This window comes from Sorex fumeus, unplaced genomic scaffold (assembly GCF_029834395.1).
Source record: "Sorex fumeus unplaced genomic scaffold, SorFum_2.1 ptg000024l, whole genome shotgun sequence".
In the NCBI taxonomy this organism is placed as follows: domain Eukaryota; kingdom Metazoa; phylum Chordata; class Mammalia; order Eulipotyphla; family Soricidae; genus Sorex; species Sorex fumeus.
This window is the reverse complement of record NW_026606081.1, coordinates 57,569,305-57,592,397: the sequence shown is the minus strand read 5'-3', so window position 1 is coordinate 57,592,397 and position 23,093 is coordinate 57,569,305. Positions and strand designations below refer to the sequence as shown.

Genomic DNA, 23,093 nt, shown 5'->3' with positions numbered 1-23,093 from the left:
GGCACTATTCTGGTCAGCATATCAACGGTCCTGATTCTCACCTGTTACCAGCACAGAACAGACCTGTCTCTGCCTCAGCTGGAGAAGTGACAGAAACCCTGCATGAGGCCGACACAGACAAGTCTTGTTTGTCTCGCTTATTATGAGACACATAATACTTCAGTGTATTTTGTGCTTAAAACCCATCATTGTACCCTTCATTCCCTGTTTTTCCTAAGTGCTTGAACATTAAAGGAGAAAAACAATTGGATTTGGCACTCACCACTTCACAAACCTTGCCTTCTCTAAATCTGCATTAGAGAAAAGCAAAGCCAGGCACTCAGAACTGGCTCAGGCCAAGACATGATCAGAGAAAGCAAGAAGCCAAGCAGGTCCCCCAGCGCCTTCCTCCTCCATCTCAGGCTAGCAAAGAATGCCACAGGGAAGACAGGCTGAGAATATCTCAGGTGTTGGAAAGGTTATAAATCTTTACTGCAAAGTGAGATCTTTCTGAACTTCACAGCAACATGAGCTGGTTTTATCCACATCGAAGTCATGCCTGACTGAAGAATCAATTTTATGACTAAGATTTCCTCAGAATGTCCACGGCTCCTTATGCTTCACAAAAACAAAAATACAAATAAAAAAGCAATTAGTGTTAGGCAACTTTCTTAGCTAAAGGATTGTTCTCATCAAAGCCTATTTATCCCCTGAGGGATGCAAAGAACCAGAACAAGAAGGCTAACATCAGAAGTTTTCCCGCCAAACACCAGTCAGGGCTGAGGGGTTCGATATGCAAAGTCTTTTATTTAAAACTGTGAAAAGTTAAAACTTGGACCACCTTAGCATATGCCATTCCCATCAGCAGGAGGAACGACGGTTTCCAATGCATGCAGAGCTGCATTTGCATTTACAGAACTCTGTAGGCACTTTAGAAATGAAGCCTGGCTTCAAAATACAAACACTGGGGGCTTTGGCTCAACCTTTTAATATAAAAAATTCATTGATGTACAAAAATGTGAAAGTGTGACAATGACAACATATGAAATCCTGTGATTGAAAGTCCCCTTGAGGGCACACCGAAGTGCATACACTTGTCCACACGTTTTTTGGTGTGGCAACACAAACTAATGCAAACCAGTGCTACTGAGACGCGCCAACGTGTGTGTTCTTCATTCCACCAATCACAGACCAGTATCTACTCCAAACATTCAGTAACAAAAAGTACGGCATCTTCCAGGAGCAGCAAGGGAGAGTCCTTACTCACGATGGACCAGCACAAATAAACCCAGCAAAAAGAGTACAGCATACTAGAAAATAAACACAGAACCACAATCAGCGCTTTGAAAAGTTCACAAATCAGGGCCAGAGCTATAGTACAGTGGGGAGGGCGTTTCCCTTGCATGCGGCCAACCCAGGTTTGATCCCTAGCACCACATATGGTCTCCCAAGTGCTGCTAAGAGCGATCCCTGAGCGCAGAGTCAAAAGTAAGCCCTGAGCACCTCCAGGTGCCGCCCCCAACCAAAAACAAATTTAAAAAGGTTCACAAGAGTTAATTAATAAACGGGTCTTTGTAACCTGATAAATTTCTATTCAATTTGGGGCCAGAGAAATAGTACTGTGGGTAGGGCGTCCACAGCATCCCTCAGGGATTCCCAAGCACCACCAGGAGTAATTCCTGAGCATTGCTGGGTATGGCCCAAAACCAAACCAAAAAATAAATAAATAAATAAATTACTGTTTAACTCAAGCAGTGCCCAGGAAGCCTAGAGGCACCTTCCCTAAAGATTCCTAGCCGACTATAGATCAAACGGTCCTTGCAGTTCAACGCAAGGGCCCAGGGATATGCAGCTGCTCAGGCCCCGTAGTGCTGGGGATTACCTGGGTGCTCCAGGAAGTGCTCTGGGAACCAAGTAGTGCTGGCTGGGGTTCAAGCTCGGAGTCAGCCACATAAGGCACACACCTTAACCCCAGTACTATTTCTCTGGCCCTAGAGATCACACTGTTAGACAAACACGGAGTGCAAGATCTTACCTTAAATTTAGGATAGTCATTCATGAGGATAGTCACAATTCCAATATAAGGAACAAATCTAAACAAACAAACAAACAGACGATCAATACAGAAATTCCTAAAGTAGTACTTACTGGGACATTCTCAACATTGTCCATAGAATACGAACGTATAAGCTCCATTTGTACATACTGTCCTATTAGATCCTTTCAAAAGCCCATGTGGTAGAGAAGTTAGGAATATCACCATTTTATAGATGAGGAAACATGTCTACAGCGAAGGTACAGAGACAATTCTGTGTGGTAGAACCAGGATCAGGTTTGACATCTTAGAGACTTTATTTGGTGACTCTAGCGCAAATGTGGACTGAGCAGTAGGTACTGGGCTTGTTGTCAACCCTTTAGGGACCTAAACACAGAACCACAATCTAGTCAATCTAGTCAGGGAGACTAAGCGAACAGCCCAAATATTATATGAGCACTTCCTGTTCAGTGTTCCAAAAGTGAGCGTGAGGGTGCGAGTACACTACTTCAGATTTCATCACTTTCATTTTTAACCACCTGCAATTTGGCTCACTTAGTCCCAGAACTTTTTCTAGAACAGTTTTGATCGCCACATGCAGCTAGCCAATACATCCCACAGCATCTCGCTGAACGGTTATGTGCTCGAGAAACTCCTCGGCTTCTAGGCACTACCATGGCTCTTTTTTCATGTATCTTTATTTTCCCAGCACTAGTTCGTTTTTTCCTTTTGACCCTTAAGTCTGTCACCTTAAACCAGAAAGAAACGTGTAATTTTCGATGCCAGTCTGGGCCCACAGAAACTTCTTGACAGTGAGCACAAAGTTTCTAGCACAGAGAGGTTTGCAACTAACAGACTGAATCCGAGCTGGCTCGTGGGTATAACAAGGGGAGCTAGTCCAAGGGCTCGGGCGCAGGCTGTGCTGGACAAGGCATGCTGGGCTGACGTAGAGGCACCTGTGCATCCTCAGATACTTCTATTCAGGGCATTCACAATCTTGGCATCACCGGAGGTGCCCAAACAAAAATTAGCTCCCACATAACACCTTCGGTACTGGAACCTGAGACAAACTCAAAAAAACATTTTTGTCTTTGCCACACTTTACTTTTTAGAAACTCTTGGGGCCAGACAGATAATACTACTGGCAGGTGCTTGCCTTGTACGCAGATGATCCGGGTTCAATTCCTGATGCCCCATATGGTCGCCCAGAGCCACCAGGAATGATCCCTAAATGCAGAGCCAGAAGTAAGCCCCGAATACCACTGGGTGTAGCCCCCAAAACATAGACAAAAAACCTCTTCTTGCTTCCTGTCTCCTGTCCTCATTAATGTATCCCATTCCCTTCTGGCAGCATTACCCCATTACCCAGATCCTTTTTTTTTTTTTTGCTTTTTGTGTTATACCCGGCAATGCTCGGGTTACTCCTGACCCTGTACTCAGGAATTACTCCTGGCAGTGCTCAGGAGACCATACGGAATGCATGGAATCAGACCTGGGTGGGCTGTGTGCAAAGCGAATGCCCTGCCCGCTATACTACTGATCCAGCCCCCTACCCAGATCTTTTCTCTCTTCATCCCCACATTTGTAAAAGCAGGCATTCCTTTTTCTTTCTTTATTTTCTGGGCCACACACATGATCTACTAGATGTGGTACCAGGAATCAAACCCGGTCGGCCACATGTAAGGCAGGTACCCTACCCACTATACCATGTCTCAGGTCCCTGCTGAATAAAGTATTCTGAGGCAAGTACTTTTTTTTGGCATGCTGAGAGGGGCCTTCCAAGCTGTGCTCAGGAATTCCAGGATCCCTCCTGGTAATTCTCAGCCAAATAAGCAGAGGTTCAGGGATGGAATCAGTATTGGCAAATGTCTGGTCCCTAAAAAGAACATGCTTGAAGCCTAGTATATGATGCAGCACTCAAATCCTCCTCTCATTTATACTGTCTCTCCAAACTCTTAGGACTCTTCTATCCCTCATCTTCTGCCAGCCTTTCATCCTTTTCTTCTATTGCTCTCTGGTCTTTCTTGACTGATGGAGTCATGTGTTTCAGCTTCCTGACTTGACAAAGAATCACCCTTATTAAAGGCTTATTTGCTTCACTGTTTGTTTTATACCCTACACTGTTTTTTTTTTTTTTTGGACACCCAACATGAATGTTGAAGACAGTAAGCTAGGTGAAAGGCAGACAATGAAATACCACATAGTATATGATTCTGTTTGAATAAAATGTCAAAACCCCATACAAACAGTGGCTGCAGGGACAGGGGCTAGGGAATGATGACAATGTGTATGGTGCTTTCTCAATGGAGTATGGGAATATTCTGGAATTAAAACAGTGGCAATGGTTGCACAGCACTATGAATAGTAAAGCCCACGGACTTGTAAATGACCCATTAAAAATGATAATTTTTTTATTTTTGCTTTTTAGGTCACACCCAGCAATGCACAGGGGTTACTCCTGGTTCATGCACTCAGGAATTACTCCTGGCCATGCTTGGGGGACCATATGGGATGCTGGGAATCAAACCTGGGTCGGGCCGTGTGCAAGGCAAATGTCCTACCCACTGTGCTATCACTCCAGCCCCTAAAATGGTAAATGTTAAGGCTGCAGAAATAGTACAGAGTAAGGTGAGCAGCTGACCTAGCTTCTATTCCTGGCACCACACTAATCTCCCCCCAAACCCTGCCAGGGGTGATCCTTGAGCGCAGAGCCAGAAGAAAGCCTGAGCACAGCTGGGTGTGGCCCAGACCTTTTCTCACTAAATACATTAGTAAGTTTTAGATCCCAAGATAATATGAATCATACTTGTTTTTCTTCAAGTCTTAGATTTTCAGTATAAAACATTTTAGCATGGGGCTGCCAAAACACAAAACAAAATCATTTGTACAATGTATAAAAATATTATTTGATAATCACAACTGGTTTTGGAGAAAAACCTGTTTTCAAGATTTGGGAACAATTTGCCTCTGAAATATTGGTTTAGTGTTTGATAAACACAATTTCTACAGAAGGAAAAGATATATCCCCATTATGAGTCAGGTAATCAATGGAAAGTGAGTTTGTACAGTCAAGCATCTGTGTTCTTGCGGTTCGTGTCTCAAAATTTTATATTTCATGGAAAGCTATTTTATTGGTAGGCTATTACTCTTGAATAATATGACTTTAATGTTGGGATTTGAGAAATAACATATGTAATTTTAGATTAAAATTTCTCTTTCAAAAAATAAGCTATTTGAGTGAAAGCATGAGTCCTTTAACCCTTCATTGGATTTTTTGGTTTGTTTTTGAACCACTCCAGAAGTGCTCAGGGCTTACTCCTGCCACTTACTCCTTACTCAAGGATCACTTCTGGCGGCACCCAGAGGACCATACGAGGTGCCGGGGATTGAACCCAGATCAGCTGAATGCAAGGCAAACACCCTCCCTACTGTACTATTGCTCCGGCCTAGATTCTTTTTGTTTTAAAGACGCTATATAATGAAATATTGTGAACTACTTTATAAAAATTAAATTAAAAAATAAAAATAAAAAAAAAAGAGGCTATACCCAGCAGTTCTTCGGTCTATAGGGGCCACTCCAGGCTACTCCTAGAGTGCTAGGGGCACACATAATTCCAGGAATCAAATTCCAGGAATCAAACCATGGGCAGCCTGTACTCTACTCCTTGAGCTTTCTCCAGGGCCCCAAGACGATGCTTCTTTTCTTTTCTTACCCAAACCAGGGGGTCAGAATGAGCCCCTAGAGCTGTGAAAGAACACAAATGTTGAGATTCAGGGACCAGAGAGGTGGTTCAAGAGGCTGGGTGCATTTCTTTCACTCAGAAATTCCACCTTAGAGAATTTACTATGAAGAAATGACTGGGCAGAGACACTGAGGTGTAAGCAGCAAATATGCTCACTGGAACATTTGTCACAATTAAAAAACAAGACAGAGGGGCTGGAGTGATACCACACCAGGTAGGGCATTTGCCTTGTGGCCAACCTGGTTCGATTCTCAGCATCCCCTATGGTCCCCCGAGTACCGCCAGGAGTAATTCCTGGTGCATGAGCCAGGAGCAACCCCTGAGCATCGCTGGGTGTGACCCAATAAAACAAAAATAAATAAGTAAAATAAAACAGAAAACATACAGGCAACCTAACTTGGACAGTCACTTGAGCAAAGGTCTCACCATGCAGTGAGTTAGCACAAATCTTCCATGATGATACAGAGAAGAGTTTATCCATTTGTAAAGATACCAATGACTTTGGAGAATGAAGAAAAAAGCAGGGGCTAGAGCAATACCACAGCAGATAGAGCGTTTGCCTTGCATGCGGCCAACCTGGGTTTGATCCCCGGCATCCTATTATGGTCCCTCGAGCACTGCCAGGAGTAATTCCTGAGTGCAGAGCCAGGAGTAACCCCTAAGCATCACCGGGTGTGACCCAAAGAGCAAAAAGAAAAGAAAAAAACAGTGTGGCCAATCTCTTCTCCATACATAAAATGTGCTTATGGGTGTGTATATGTACATAAGTGTCAATACTGGACATATATGGGAACTGAGATTCCTCAGGGGCATCGATGAACTAACTAAGAACAGAAAAGTATGTTAGTTCCACTGTAGGGAAATTCTTTTGAACTGGAGGCATATACAAAAATTCTGCAAGACAAAAACCACACTGGATGCTGTTCTGATTTCATCTTTCTGGTCCTAAAACATCTACTGCTCATGCTCTAACTGGAGTATTTTCCTCTTATTAACTTATACTGACTTCTCTATGGGAAGAGTCCTTTAGCATGGGGCGACCTGTTGTTGAGAAGAACCATCATGCATCCAGAGTACAGCAGAGAGTGGATGTCCAGGCAGAGTGAATGTCCCGAAAGCATCTGAGTGTCCTGTGGCATGTAAACAGTGACAGCCAGCAGTAACCGCATCAGAAGAGACAGTCAGTGATTCTGGTGATAGTTAAAGAGAGCTTCCAAATCACCAAGTTTATTATGTATCATTGTTATCAGCAGAGAGAACTCAGATAAGCAACCTGTGTTTCCTCATCTATAGAATGGAAATATTAGGGTTGTTCTAAGGTTAAAATGAGGTAATATTTGTAAAGCACTTAGAATGAGTCTCTGGCGAACAGTAAGCCCTAATAAATGTGAGTTATTGTTAATACTATTAATAACAAGAAAGTAATTATAGTCCCATACTTTCTCATACCGATCACTCACAATTCCTGTCCTCCACTCATCTGCTCTCCTGATAAAATCTGAAATAAACAGGCTTTATATGACTTTAAGTTCCATTTGACCTCAATAAATTCAAGTCTAGAAATACAATAGTATGGAATAAAATTAACATGGTAAAATTAATTAAGATGAACACTTTAAGTTGCAGATTCAGTAAATTACTTAAGAAATGTTAATAAGTTTCATGAATCAGGATTAATACTGTTCTGGAACCCAGAAACTAGCATAGTATTAAAGTACATCCTTGAATGAATAAGTGAATTTTAAAAATTGCTACTCCAAAAAAAAAAAAAATTGCTACTCCACTTCGTCATTTTAACACCAATACTCTATTCTCCCACTGTACCCCAATCCTGCCCCTCCGTGACAGGACATTTGAATTGAGGTGCATTTTAAGAAGAGACTATTCCCCAAGGAAACAAAGACAATTCAGTAGAAACAGCACTGAACAATTCAATCATGGTCAGACAATACAACTCTGGAGTCACACTTCAGGTGAGACTGAGACCTGAGACAGTCACTAAGTGTGACTTCCTTCCAGACTTACCCCCTGGCTCTCCCCACAACATCTTTCTTCTCTAGCCAATGTTGTCCTTGTTTATAGAGGCCTCGGTCATCAACCGCATTGTTATCTCCTTTGGTCAAAAACTTGATATGTCCATTTTGCCTTAAGAGAATAAGGAAAACTCAAGTCATCCAATACCTTCAAGGCAGCTGAAAGCACAAAATTTATTCTTGTTACTGAAAAATCCCTGTTGTGGTCCATCACCATTCCAATTACCAAAGACATTCTTTTTTTTTTTCTTTTTGGATCACACCTGGCAATGCACAGGGGTTACTCCTGGCTCTTCACTCAGAAACTACTCCTGGCAGTGCTCAGGGGACCATATGGGATGCTGGGACTCAAACCCAGGTCGGCCATGTGCAAGGTAAACTCCCTACCCGCTGTGCTATCGCTCCAGCCCCCAAAGAAATTCTTTCATTAAAATTTGTTCAGAGTTATGCTGTTTATAATAGGAAAATACTCAAAACATGCTAAAAATTCTACACTCAGTAATGGAAGTACTACCCAAGCCTTTAAGATAATATGGTTGAGTTTCTAATTAGAAGATCATATAAAGTTTATTAAATGAAGATTATAAAGCAGCATGTACAGTATAATGTTTTAGAAGATATACAAACTACTAATTTTCTAGACATTAGCTTTCTAGTAATTTTAATTGAAAGCAAAGTATATTTTACACTTGATAAAGATATAACATTAATTCAAGTGAATCTGGGTTAACCACTACACTAGAAAGAACAAATCAGCTTCAGACTTCTAATATGTGCTTCAATCAGAAACTGTCTCACCTCACGCTACATCTGCAGATAAACTAAATTGGGAGGTGCTGGAAACACGAAAAACAGTTAATTAAGAATGAAATTCCAATTAGAAAAAAATGCAAATAAATACAGAGAAAAAGAACTGGGAGGCAACAAGTCAGGAGATAAAAGAATGGCTATAAACTCCTGGAGGGTAAAAGCAGACAGGTGTGGAGAGGGGAGAGCTGGGGACTGGGAGAGTGAAGGAACAGCAGGGGTGAGTCAGTCCCACCAAGAATGCAAGATTACAAGATTACATGGGAGCAAAACCAAAATACCAGCCAGTGGAGAACTGGGAAGCAGAAAACTCCCAGGAAAGGCAGGGGCATGAGAAGATTCATAGGAAAAAGGAATAACAAGCAAAATTCAGTAAGAAAGCAAAAAGGCTGTTTGTTTTTTTTTGGGGGGGGAGGCGGCAGGGATGGTTCAGCTAAAAGCATGCAAACAATTCAGAATTCTTTGGAATTATTTGAAATGTAAGGAAGCTGTAACTGAAACACACCATTTCTCAAAGATCCTTTCCTGAAACAAAATGAACTGTTTCAAAACAAAATCCTATAGAACTCTCTGAATCATAAAATGTTACACAAAAATGAAGAACATCTGCTCAACCAAGAACAAACCTGGGTTTAATTTGATTGTCTCAAATAAATTCAGGGAAAAGCTGGCTCTACTCTCTGTTGCTAGCAAGGAGTACAAATCTAATTTGAAAACTTGAAAATCATTACCTATACTGAATAAATGTGCATAATTCCAAAGTAAATTTCTAAAAGAATTAAGAAGTCTAGGCTGGTGCAACAGTATAGTGGGTAGGGTGCTTGCCCTGCATAAGGCTGACCCAGGTTCAATCCATATTATCCCATATGGTACCCCATGCACTGCCATGAGTTAATCCTGAGCACAGAACCAGGAGTAATTCCTAAGTATCACTAGGTGTGGCCCAAAAAGGAGGGGGGGGGGAGAGAATTAAAAAGTCATGGACTGAAGAAATAGCTCAGGGGCCAAAGTGATAGTATAGTGGGTAGGGCTCCATCCCCTGCACTCCATCCCCCAAGTCGTTCAAGCACTGTCGGAGTGATCCCTCGGTGCAGTGCTGGGAATAAGCTCTGAGCACCATCAGGTATGGCCCCAGAACCAAAACCAAAAGAAAAACGGAAAGAAACTGCTCAACAGGCTTAAGCGCATGCACGTAGGAGGCCTGTTTAGGTAGCAGATTAACGTTCAGAAGTTTCCAATTTTCTCTTTGGGGAACAGAGAGACTGGCATAGCTACTCATCATAATCATTTGGTTTAAGAGTACTAAGATAGTCCTTAAATATGGCTACCCAAATGGATTTTTGAATAGTGAATGTATATTACTTTAAATAAAGAAGCGGAAAAATCAGAAGCAAGATCTCTGAGTGACCCATTCTAAGAGCTGTGCAAGGATGAGTAAGTTGCAAATCACAATATTATGACAAGAACAGAACAAGTGAGCAGCCTGATCAGATTGCTTGAACAGGAATGGGTTATACCAATTACACCAATTACTGTGTATGTTAGCAAACACTGTATATGTTAAATGAAAAATATTCGTGGAGTTCATGCCTAATTCAATCAGCTAATCAGTGGCTGAATAAATAGCAGTACTCCTACATAAAAAAGAAGAAAAAGAAAAAAGAAAAACATTCCCACCCAGAAGCAAAGTAGTCTGTAACTAGCATTCAAAAGCTCTTTGTGGCTGGGGCAATAGTATAGAGGAGAGGGTGCTTGCCTTGGACACGGCTGACCCTGGTTCGACCCCAAGCACTCCACAGGGCCCCACAAACCCACTAGGGGTGATTCCTGAGTATAGAGCCAGGAGTAAGCCCTGAACACCACGGGACACAGCCCTAACCAAAAATTAAATAAATAAAAGCTCTCTGTGAAATGAACGTGGTGGTGCATTAAGCAGCTGGCTCATGAGAGGAGACTGCTCAGGCCCTGATGAATGGATGATAACTCCGCACTATCTCTCCCTCCTAAACCCCCCACTATCTCTCTAGTTCTGTAATTCTACTTTTTTTTTTTGGCTTTTTGGGTTATACTTGGCAATACTCAGGGGTTACTCCTGACTCCACACTCAGGAATTATTCCCAGCAATGCTCAGGGGACCTTATGGGATGCCGGGGATCGAACCCAGGTCAACCACCTGCGAGGCAAATGCCCTCCCCACTGTATTACCGCTCCAGCCCCATGTAATTCTACTTTTAATAGATTCTAGTACATTTTACTCTTTAAAAAAAAAGTGGAAGCTCTTATTCTTTCTAAATCTTCAGACTAACAAATTTCAATGCTTCTAATATTAAGACAGAAAGATATTTCAAAGAGATAAAACTTGCACATACTTTTCATGAATCTTCAAGACTCGGTGAACTATAGGAATCTCTCTTCCTTCTATCCTAAAAACAACAATTTCTCCCACTCGTATGGGATCTTCCACTCGATTTGTAAGAAAAAGAAGATCTCCTCTATGAAATGCAGGTTCCATGCTGCCACTATGAGGGAGAGAAGAAAATAACAGCAGAGAAAAAGCCCGAGATTAAATTTCCTTTCAACTTTGAGATTTAACAATCAAAAGTACCACCTCTGGAATATACAAAATGCCATGATAAATCTATCAACACAAATGACTGTACATATTGTTGCCAAAACAAGCTTTGTCAGACTCCCAGTTATACTAAAAAGGTCACTTCAGTTATTAGCCTTCACTAACTAGTTCCATTTCAAGCATTCAAAGGAGCATAAATCTTGAAAAGGGCAATGTTACTAATTCCTTAACCTTTTAAAATTTCAAGTGACAGAATATAAAAGCATGAACTTTAAAATCACTGCCCTTATTCTCATTTCATCTGAAAATGCAAAACATATTCAAATTCAAATGAGAACGGGATCATCTTCTTCTGCCATTTATAAAGATACAGACCGAGATGACCTTTACAGTTTCAGGCATTCAGAGGAAAAACGGCTCACCAATAGTCAGCTCTGGAGATAATGCTGGTGCTATCTATTTTTTTAAAAGAAAAACATTTCAAAAAAAAAAGGAGCAGAGATTTCTGCTTAACACTTTTGGAAATGAGGAAATAATTCAATTCCATGGTGAATAGGGAGGACAGTTTTCTCATCTTTCCCCATTTTAACCTTTACCAAGTTCTTTAAAGGTCCTATTCACTTGTATTAATAAATGAACCTTTATTTCTACAAAGAAGTGGCTATTCAAACCATTTTCAGAAACTCCAGCTCCAATTGTCAATAGCAGCTTTAGTAAATAGACAAAAGAACAAAACCCAATATAGGAATGACAAAGCTCAAACAATTCAACTTGAAGATGTTGATTCTGTTACACAAAAAAATATAATAGTTGCCAAACTTTGCTCCATACTAGAACTACTGGGGTCCTTAAAAAATATCCCCATGCTCAGATCACTTAAATCAGAGAGGCTGAGGAAGCAGGCTGTCAGTGAGGACCCCAGAGGATTCCACAGTAGAGCACAATTTGGGAACTTCTAGGAATATACATTTTCAGTACTTTTAATTTTTTTTTTGGATGAGGTGGGGATGCACCCAGCAGTGCTTGGAGGCCACTCCTGGTGGTGCAGGACATAATTCAGTTCAGTTCAGTTCTGGAGATCTAACCAAGATCCCAACATGCAAATCATGTATTCTTGTCCTCAAGCCATCTCTCTGGTCCTAGTACAAAACTTTTTGGTTTGGGGATCACTTTTGGCAGGCTTGGGGGATCATATGCAGTGCTGGGGATTGAACCTGCGCCAGCCATCAGCAAGGCAAGTGCCATGTGTGATACCCTGGGTTCTATCATGTGTGATACCCTGGGTCAAATTCACACACACAAAAAAAGAACATCAAAAGAAATAGTGACCAATATACAGAGAGAGCCCACAGAATGGGAAAAATTATTTACCCACTACCCATCAAATAAGGATACAAAAGACACTGGTAGAACTTTACAAGAAAAAGACCTCCAACTCCATCAAAAACTGGGGAGAAGAAATGAACCAAAACTTCCTCAAAAAAGAAATACATATGGCCAAAAGGCACATGAAAAAAATGCTCTATATTACTAATCATCAGGAAGATACAAATCAAAACAACAATAAAATATCATTTTTACCCCACAGAGACAGGCACATATCAAAAAAGAACAAGAACAACCAGTGCTGGTGCAGATGCGGGGAGAAAGGGACTCTCATTCATTGTTGGTGGGAATGCCAACTAGTCCAGCCTTTTTGGAAAACAATATGGGCATTCCTCAAAAAAAACTAGAAATTGAGCTTCCATTTGACCCAGCAATACCACTTCTGGGAATATATCCCGGGGGTGCCAAAAAACAGAGTACAATGATATCTGCACTTGTATGTTCATTGAATACTGCTCACACAGCCAATCTGGAAACAACCTGAGTGCCTGAGAACAAACTGGTTAAAGAAACTATGGTATATCTACAGAATGGAATACTATGAAGCTGTTAGAAAAAAATTAAGTCATGAAATCCGCTTATAAGTGGATGAACATGGAGAGTATCATGCTAAGTGAAATAAGTCAGTAGGAGAGGGACAGACAGAATGACTGTACCATTTGTGGAACATAAAATAACATAGTATGAGACTAAGACCCAAGGACAGTACAGATAAGGGCCAGGAGGATTGTTCCATGGTTAAAAGCCTATCATATGAGCTGGGGAGAAGGCAGCTGGGGAAGAAAAAGGACCACTAAGTCAACGATGGTTGGTAGGATCACCCGGGATGGGAGATGTGTGCTGAAAGTAGACAAAGAATCAAACATGATGGCCTCTCAGTATCTGTATTGCAGACCATAATGCCCCATAGTAGAGAGAGAGTAGGAAAGTGCCTGCCATAGAGGCAGGGTGTGGAGTAAGGTGGGGGGTGGCGGGCGGTATACTGGGGACACTGGTGGTGGACACTGGTGTAAGAATAGGTGTTTGATCACTGGATGACTAAAACTATCATGAAAGCTTTGTAACTATATCTCATGATGATTTAATTTAAAAAAAACATGAATACAGAATGGAAAGGGAAAAAATTAGTTTTTAAAATAAGGTATACAGGGCTGGAGCACAGAGGGTAGGGCATTTGCCTTGCACGCGGCCGACCTGGGTTCGATTCCCAACATCCCATCTGGTCCCCTGAGCACCGCCAGGAGTAATTCCTGAGTTCATGAGTCAGGAGTAACCCTCTGCATCACCGGGTGTGACCCAAAAGGGAAAAAAAAAGTATACAGGGGCTGGAGCACAGAAGGTAGGGCGTTTGCCTTGCACCCGGCCGACCCAGGTTCGATTCCCAGTATTCCATATGGTCCCCCAACACTGCTAGGAGTAATTCCTGAGTGTATGAGCCAGGAGTAACCCCTGTGCATCGCCGGGTGTGACACACACACACAAAAAAAGATGATAGGAAAAAAAGAAGAATTTTTTTTTTTGGAAAGAAATCAGATCTAGGCAGGATATGGCCCACCTGCCTTCTGTGTGTGAAGTCCTGGGTTTAATCCAACCAGTACTAGGGAGGGGTTTTCAGTGGGGAAAGAATTCAGGGGTCCAGGGCAGGTTCTATACGCATGAGACCCTCATTAGTGCCAGGTACCATACCAACACTAGAGTAACCCCGGGTACAACCCTGGAGGCCCCTGAGTGTCACTGAGTGTGGTCTTTATGGTACGGAACAGCGCCATATTCCTGTGTCCTAGAACTGAACCACCTAGCCTGGTTGGCCGAGTATTATCAGGACTAGCCTCCAGGACCCCTGAGGACCAATTGGGAGGAAATCCCTAACAAAATCATTTCATTCATTCATCATTCATCATCCTGTTATTCATCGATTGCCTCGAGCAGGCCCCAGTAACGTCTCTTTCATCCTAGCCCTGAGATTATATTCAAGGCTCTTTAGGAGAATGAGACCCATCATTGTTACTGGTATTTGGCATGTTGGGTACGCCACGGGGAGTTTGCCAGACTCTGCCCTGTGGGCAGGCTACATTCATAGCCTGCAAGTTTGTCCAAAGTAGGAATGAGATAATAAGATGTCATAAAAAGATGTCCTGATAAGATGTCCGGGAGCTGGATATTATAGTCTCTGAGTCTTGGCCGCTGATCGGATTACACGGCACCAGGGGGCCAGGTGGTGGGTGTGACCCCCGCCTACTGGAATTTGGAGGATCTGGGTGGAGGATGCTCAACCCCCTAACAAAACAAAACCAAAAAAAAGAATTCAGATACAGATGATAATATTCCTCTTTTTTGGTCTGTTTGCTTTAGAGCTGCACCTGAGAGTGCTTTGGGCTTTCTCCTGACAGGCCCAAGGGGTTATTTTGGGGTAGCAGGGATTGAAACCAGTTGCAAGTCAAATGCCTTACGCGCTGCATTATCTCTCCAGCAAGTCCCCACTAGTATTCCAAACTGTAGGGCCAGGAGATAGCTTAAAGGGATAGAGCACAGGTTTCGCATGCAGGAGCCTGAGCTCCCGCCTAAGACCAAGCAGCACTACTGAAGGTGGTCCAAGAACAAAGCAGAACAACAAACATCTCCCAGCTGTATCAAGAGCAGGCTCTTTTCAGGGTCACTGACGTATCCAGCAGGTCTGTGTTCTAATCCATCTATTTCAACACCCCACCTAAAAGGTCATTAGTTTATCTTTAAACATCACCCTGCTTCTCTCTGCACACCCTCTCCGCCACAAAGCCAATCAGTGTGGCTTCCCCTTCTGGCAGTACTGTACACTTCACAACTACAACTACAGCTCTCCAAAGAATTCAAGGCCACCTGGGTCTTAGGGCCACAAAATTCTAGCACTTTAGTGGATCTTCTACCATCACTGGGGGTTAATTAAGTCTTCATTTTATATTTGAGGAAACTAAAATTTAGGGTATCAGTGAGTTGCCTGAGGTTGTAGTTAACAAAAGAGGTAGAGGACCAAGTTTCTATATTTCTAGAGTAGCATATAAAATGCTTAACATTAAAACCATACATTTCTTTGAGTCTCTAAAATTGCAGCTGCATTTATTTTTTTGTTTTTGTTTTTGTTTTTTCACTTTTTGGGTCATACCCAGCGATGCACAGGGGTTACTCCTGGCTCTGCACTCAAGAATTACTCCTGGCGGTGCTCGAGGGACCATTTGGGATGCTGGGAATCGAACCCGGGTTGGCCGCGTGCAAGGCAAACGCCCTAGCCGCTGCACTATTACTCCAGCCCCCGCATTTAATTATTAACGAAGACAAAATACCAGTTCTGAGTAAGAGAAAAACTAAGGAATGAGGTGAAATTTAACTAAGACCATGAAGGCCAGAGTCTCTATCCACCAGCTGGGCTAGCAGTAATCCTCGCTTGATTCACCTCAGGAAGAATTACAAGAAAATGTTAATAGCTTTATTTGATATTTATACTCTATTATCCACCAAAAGGATATGAGACAGTCTGCACAAGTAACTCCAAAAATAGGACAGAACTATAATGATTTGATTAAGTAACTGAGATAATTCTCAAAAAAAATTTTTTTTAGCCATTAAAAGTATGAGTACAAAGTGAAGGAAGTAAATACAGTGGGAAAAAATGAGTACTTTTGTCACTTTAGGGAACGGCATTGATAACTTTGCAATTCCTGAAGTCTCGTTCAGAAATGGTATTTAAAGGTCAGCAGCAAACATGGAACTAATTAGAGATGCTTCTGTACTGACACTGAGTATGTGTTGCAGAAAAATTTAATTTGTGGAGATGATATGTAATAAACTGCCAACAATATCAAAATGAAGAGTTTAAAAAGAATTTCAAGAAAATAAGCCCTTGAAGCAATCTCTAAAGAGATGTATCAATAATAAAGTTCATGGGGACAGAGAGCTAGTACAGTGAGCAGAGCACTTGCCCTGCATGTGGCAACCTGGGTTTGATCACCAGCATCCCACATGGGTCCCCTGTCACTGTCACTATCCTCCCAATGTTCATCGATTTGCTCGAGCGGGCCCAGTCCATGTCTCAATTGTGAGACCTGGTTGTTACTGTGTTTGGTATATCCAATACGTCACGGGTAGCTTGCCAGGCTTTGCCGTGCAGGCAAAACAATCTCAGTAGCTTGCCAGGCTCTCCGAGAGTGGCAGAGGAATCGAACTCGGGTCGGCCATGTTGGCTGCGTGCAAGGCAAACGCCCTACCTACTGTGCTACTGCTCCAGCCCATGGGTCCCTTACCAAGAGTAATTCCTTAGTGTAGAGTCAGGAGTAAGTCCTGAACACTGCCAAGTATGGTCCAAATACCAAAAATAAATACATAAATAAAGCACAGAGCTAGAACAAAGAGATAGAAAGGTAGAAAGGCAGGTAGGGCATTTAACTCAGGTTTGATCCCTCCAACCACAAATAGTTTCCACAGCCCTGCCAGGAGTGATACCTGTGCACAGAGCCAGAAATAGACTCTGAGCACTGCTTGGTATGGTCCAAAAACCAAAATAAAGCCCTAATAGTAAATTTTTTTACACTAAGGTCATGGGCCTATGGGGGTCTGAATGGAAAGTCATTAATAAGGGTGTGAATTTCTCACAATTGAGAACTAGTAATTAATGTTTCTCCAGGCCCAACTCTGAATAACAGTGGTTTTCTAAAGGAATGATACTAAAACTTCCTGCCAGTAATGTCAAGCAATTCCAAGCTCTGAAAATGCAACATTGTTACCTTAGCACCACTACGATTGGACTTTCGCTTCCAGTTACCACCATTAACCCTTTCCAGATCATTAGTGCCGAGGAGACGATCATTCCAAAATTTAGGACTTGATAATAGAGCTGTAGAAACAAAAGGAAGAAATCAGAATCATATTTACCCCACTCCGGAAAACCAACTGAATACTGTATCAATTTGAAAGTTTCAAGTCCTAGCAGGCAACTAAAGTTCTGAGATCTTTCAAGTACTGTAGTAACTAAACCAACAGCCTCCTCTCAGCCAAAGGAACTGTTGTCTCCCAGTTCCTACGACTACAGGTCCAGTTTATGTGATAGTTTGTTTTCAGAAACTGTCACTTAAGTTATTTTATTTGGGTTTCACAATTAAGCTGTTCAGAATCAATTGTATCCATTGTATCTGTCAGCCCACAGTAGTACACCTCTACTTCTGAACAACTCCATCACTTCATTTTCTATAGTATTTGTCCCTTAATATTCATGAAATTTTCAATGACATTTAACCCTGCCCTTCTTTTTTATTGCTGGGTTCTTTGGGACTGGACTTAGGGATGCTCAGGGATCACTCCTACTCCTGGCAATGTCCTTAACTCAGTGACTGAGTTAAGATTTTACCTTTCCAACTTCTCTCATATCAACTGGCTTTATTTCTATTGCTACTGCTTTAATTCAAATTGTAACTCCTGACTTCCAGATCATTAAAAGAATCTTGTTTTCTTTACCTTTAACTCATCTCTTTAACTTTTATAAAGTGAAAATAAAATTACTGTACCATCAGCTCCCAATTTTCTTGCGACAGTTTTGCCAGAGAGCTCAGAAGGCTGGAGAGCTGGTCTTTTTTTTTTTTTAATATATATATATTTTTTATTAGTGAAACACCATGAGGTACAGTTGTAGATTTACAATTTTTTGTGCTTGGGTTTTGATTGTACAATGATCAAATACCCATCCCTCCACCAGTGCCCATTTTCCACCACCATGGAAAATATCCCTCCCACCACCATCCCCCCCATACCTCCCTGCCTCTGTGGCAGGGCAATCCCTTGTGTTCTCTTGGAGAGCCGGTCTTAACCACTGCACTCTCTTCACCCCCTTTAGACCTGTACTTCTTGCTACATATTCCAGGTATGTAATCTTAACTTTGTTTGTAAGGGTCCTAAACATCACTGCTATGCATAAGATACTACAACCGAAGGTGTATAAACCCTACTGTGCAAGCACCACAACCAGTTGTGTTGCCCCAGGAAGCTTCATAGCTGATTATGTGAGCACCATAGTTAGGAGCATGGGTGCAAACCTTGTCATCCCAATAACATCAATTACAAAGAAGGGAAGGGAGAGCAGAGGATTCAAAAATTTCAAGTGTGTGGAGCGATAGCACAGCAAGCATTTGCCTTGCAAGAAGCCGACCTGGATTTGATTCCCAGCACCCCATATGGTCCCCCAAGTACCGCCAGGAGTAATTCCTAAGTGCAAAGCCAGGAGTAACCCAAAAAGGTAAAAAAAAAAAAAAACTCAAGTGTCAGAGTAGCAAGCATGAGGCTGAGTCTGATGCCTGGAGTCCTGCTCTGTAGAACACTGGTGCTGCAACCAGGGGTGTATGAGCAACCAAAGGTGGGAAGCCATCAAGTACTGTAGCCAAAAATGCACAAACACTGAGGCAGGTATGCGATGCCCAGGCAGCATGTGTGTGTACTACTGCTAGCCCTCGTGAGCACAACCGCCATGAAACAGAGAGCACTACAACTGAAAGGAGCTTGACTCCCCACAAAGCACAGGAGCAAGAAAGTATGACTGAGCAGCATAGTCAGTCCTCAGCAAACACAGCCTAATGTGTGAACAACCACACGTGTATGATGTCCACGGTGACAGAGTACATACCACAAACCTCTGTGTGTGTGTGTTTGTGTGTGTGTGTGAGACAGAGAGAGAGACAGAGAGAATTTCTGTATACTCAAATATATAACCACAGATGAAAAGTGTTACTTGTTGGTACACTGGAGACTGATATTAATAAAGCTATAGTGAAACGCAGTGATTCATACTGAATGTTGCCGATGATAAAAGATTTTCACTACAGGGCCAATACATAGATATAAGCGGCAAAATATATGGAGAATTAAAATCCAAAGAATTCAGTCCACTAATGTGAAGAGGCCTAAAACAGAACTAAACAAATTCTGTGTAAGATTAGCTTTACTGGAGTGATAGTACATAGTACAGCAGGTAGGGTGTTTGCCTTGGTGTGGCCAACCTGGGTTCAATCTCCGTGGGTTCACTCCCCGGCATCCCCCGAGCACCGCTAGGAGTAATTTCTAAGTGCAGAGTTAAGAGTAATCCCTCAGCATCACCGGGTGTGACCCAAAAAGGAAAAAAAAAAGATTCACCAGAATTCAAAACCCAGGATCCAGTCCCATCCTAGAAAATATCCCTGCGTCATTAGCTTTAACTTTCTCAGCAAGAGCTCACGCTTTGTTTGCAGGAGGCCTGGGTTAGGTTCCCAGCATTCCCTGAGCACCAGCCCTGGATAATCTAACTATTCAAACATAACACTGACTATGCTTTTTCTGCACATGAAGGTAACCAGGAATTGTTTAGACTAGTTGTTAAGTGTTATGAAAATTCAAACTATAGGGCCAGAGAGAGTGCTCAAGGGTTGAGCTCTGAATGAGGGAGATCTAGGTTAGACCCCTGTTATTGCATGTTCCAAGTAGCACAGGAAGTGACACCTAGGCAATGCTGGGGGCTAGTAACAGCGCCCCATTTTTTTACAATTAAATTAACATTCAAAACAAAGGCGATAAAATTATTTTTCATATTACTATTATCTTTTTCTTCCTCTTATTTTCTATTTATCTGTAAAGTGGAATGACAGTTGCAAGCTACCACTTCTTTCTAAGTCCATATTCAATGAAGTTATGTTCGTTGCCTGGAATTAGTCATGTTGGGAAACTATAATCAGGTAAACTTTAAATGAGGTCTTCAAAACTTACATGTTTTTTGTTTTTTTTGTGACACAAGCAGGGCTGGAGCGATAGCACAGCGGGTAGGGCGTTTGCCTTGCACGCAGCCAACACGGTCGACCCGAGTTCGATTCCTCCGCCCCTCTCGGAGAGCCCGGCAAGCTACCGAGAGTATCTCGCCCGCACGGCAGAGCCTGGCAAGCTCCCCGTGACATATTCGATATGCCAAACACAGTAACAACAAGTCTCACGAAGGAGACGTTACTGGGCCCGCTCGAGCAAATCGATGAACAATGGGAGGACCGTGATACAAGGAATCAAACCCAGGGTCTCACATACAAACAGCATATACTTCACCACTAAGTCACATTTCTGTTCAGTAAGCACCTAAAATGGTTCACAAGTCTCTGACCACAGGGAGAATGTCAATTTTTTTTCTTTTTGGTTTTTGGGTCACACCAGAAGTACAGGGTTTAATCACTTCTGTTCTATGTCCAGGTATCATATTTGGCAGGGCTCCAGGACCATATGGGGCATTAGGAATTGAACACAGATTTGCTGCATGAAAGGCAAGCACCCTACTAGCTATACTATCTTTCCAGTCCCTGTCAATTTTTTATCCAACTGTCCAGATACTGGGGTCACGTCTGTGATCAAACTCAGGTCCTGACATTCTAATATTTACCATTTAGTTTGTTTTGGGGCCACACCTGGCTGTGAACTCTGGGATCACTCCTGGTGAGCTCATGGGACCCTAGAGGGCGACAGGGATCAAACCCAGGTCAGCCACATGCAAGGTAAGTGCCCTACTCATTGTACTATCTCTCTGCCCACTCCTGACTCTTCCTCCCCTTCAGTTACTTCTGCTCTTACACAAATCACTAAATCCTTCTGTAACAGCAACAAAACAGCAAACCAGCTAATGCTGACCATGTGCCAGACCCTAATCTAAGAGTTTCACTGAAACAAACTCATCAAATCTTCTTGCAATCCAGGGCCGCATAACAGTGTGCGGTCAAAAGGCAGACTTTGTGTTCAGTTCCTACTGTTACAAGTGAAATAAAAGCAAGCACCAAGAGGTTAAAGAACCTGCCCAGCTCCAGTGCTGGGAGTTTCTTGAAACCTCCTGGGCCCAGATTCCTGATCTCTGTACTGTCCTGCTTCTCTCTAAACCTCATCCTCACCTGCAGAAGGGGCACACCATGCCTGACCTCACTGATTATTCGCAGATACATGAAGTAGTTCACACCGGAACCGCCTCAAAACAATGCTTTGCCTCAGTGGTCCCCAGGTGCTTCTACTCCTTGAAGACAACCACTGTCTCACTGATCTCTTTATTACTCTCTTAGTACCTAGCATGGGGGCCAATGCTAGGTGCCAAATAAGGAGTTCTTCAAAGACACGTCTGTGACACTTAGAAATCACCCCATGGAGTTAAAAAGAAAAAGAAAAAAGATGATGCTACACAAGTTAGCACCTGCAGGGTCATCCAAACACCGGTGCCATTTAAAGGGAAGACAAAGGCAGGGCCAGAGAAAGAGGGCAGCAGCTAGGGTGCTGGCCTGCACGCGGGAGACCAGGGTTCCATCTCCGGCACCCCCAGAGGATGCCTGCACCCGGCCAGGAGTGATCCCTGAGCACAGAGCCAGGTTAAAGCCCTGCACCACCAGCACTGGACACCACAAAAAAAAAAGGGAGTCTTGATGGGAGGGGTCAGGAAACTGTCTTAAGCAGCAGAGGAAAGGGAACTTGTCATCCACTTCCCTAAGTGCTAATATCACTGGTGCAAAATGCGTATTGGGGGAAGGGAGAATCCTCGTTAGAATATTTCCAAGCGCTAAAGACGTTTGCACCGAGGCGAGCAAAACGGGCACAATTCGTGCCAAGGACCGAGAGCGGCAAGCCTGCCGGATGCCTAATGGTCAGGGCACAAGCTGGGGGAGAACCGGGGACTGAAGGTCCGTCTCGACCACTCGCAGGTCCCGCGCCTCGGGAGCCAAGGCCAGCTCCGGGCGGGGCGCGAAGTCGCGAGAAGTAACGGTCTCGCCCCGGAGGCTGCGGGGGTCGGGCCGGCCGCGACCGCGCAAGCGGCGGGGGGAGGGGTCGGGGGGGGGGGCCCCGCAGACCAGCCTCGCCGGGGCTTTCCCAGCAGACTGAGCCCCGACACGAAATCCGTCGCGGGTGGCCGCAGCCGCCGGCCAAGTCTGAGGCGCTTAAGCAGGGCCGAGTCCCACGTCCCGACGCCTGCGGCATCGCCGGGGCCTCCATCCGGGGACCCGAGGGGCGACCTCGGGCCGCGGCTCCGGCACGACGGCGGCGGGACCCCGGCGCCGGCCCGGCCGAGGCCCTCGGGCGCGGGAGCCGGGCCGCCCAGCGCCGCCGGGGAGCATCCGGGCACGCGGGGAGGGCGCGCGGCCCAACGCACCTGCCGCTTGTTCATGCGCCTCACATCGTCCAAAAAGTCTAGGGACACCATGACGAGCCGGAGACGCGCTGGGGCGGCAGCGACGAGGCGTGAGGAGACGCGCGGCCGGAACGGCGGGGGCACTGCCGAGCTCGGGCTGGACCGACCCCGCAGCGCCCCCACTTCCGCTTCCGGGGCAAGCCTCGGCGGCGGCGGAAGAACGACCGGGCGAGCGCGCCGCTTCCCCGCAGTCGGCCCCGCCTCCCGGCCTGGCCCCGCCCAGAGGGGAATTGCGCCGCCCCTCGGGCCTGCCGCGGACGCCCGCGCAGCCGCGCTCCCCCGGCCACGCCCCCACGTGCCTTCCGCGTGACGCCAGAGGCCGCGCGTCCTGAAGAGCCCGCCCTCCCGCGCC

General features: G+C 44.0%; 1 protein-coding gene across 1 annotated transcript; it reads right to left on the bottom strand.

The window, feature by feature from the left end:
- Positions 1-766: 766 nt before the first annotated feature.
- Positions 767-22,877, bottom strand: SEC11A (SEC11 homolog A, signal peptidase complex subunit). Its single transcript, XM_056114076.1, has 6 exons — positions 22,703-22,877; positions 17,310-17,419; positions 10,967-11,116; positions 7,783-7,902; positions 2,015-2,072; positions 767-1,289 (listed from the first exon to the last, which is right to left on the bottom strand). Exons 1-6 carry the CDS (start codon positions 22,751-22,753, stop codon positions 1,239-1,241), a joined length of 540 nt encoding a protein of 179 aa, XP_055970051.1. The 5' UTR covers positions 22,754-22,877; the 3' UTR covers positions 767-1,238.
- Positions 22,878-23,093: the final 216 nt, after the last annotated feature.

Coding starts and splice junctions, on each gene's coding strand:
- SEC11A (XM_056114076.1), bottom strand. CDS start 22,753: ATGGTGTCCCTAGACTTTTTGGACGATGTGAGGCGCATGAACAAGCGG. Junction 17,420..22,702: donor GGCGCATGAACAAGCGGCAG/GTGCGTTGGGCC, acceptor TTGTTTCTACAG/CTCTATTATCAAGTCCTAAA. Junction 7,903..10,966: donor GTCTTGAAGATTCATGAAAA/GTATGTGCAAGT, acceptor TATTCTCTTAAG/GCAAAATGGACATATCAAGT.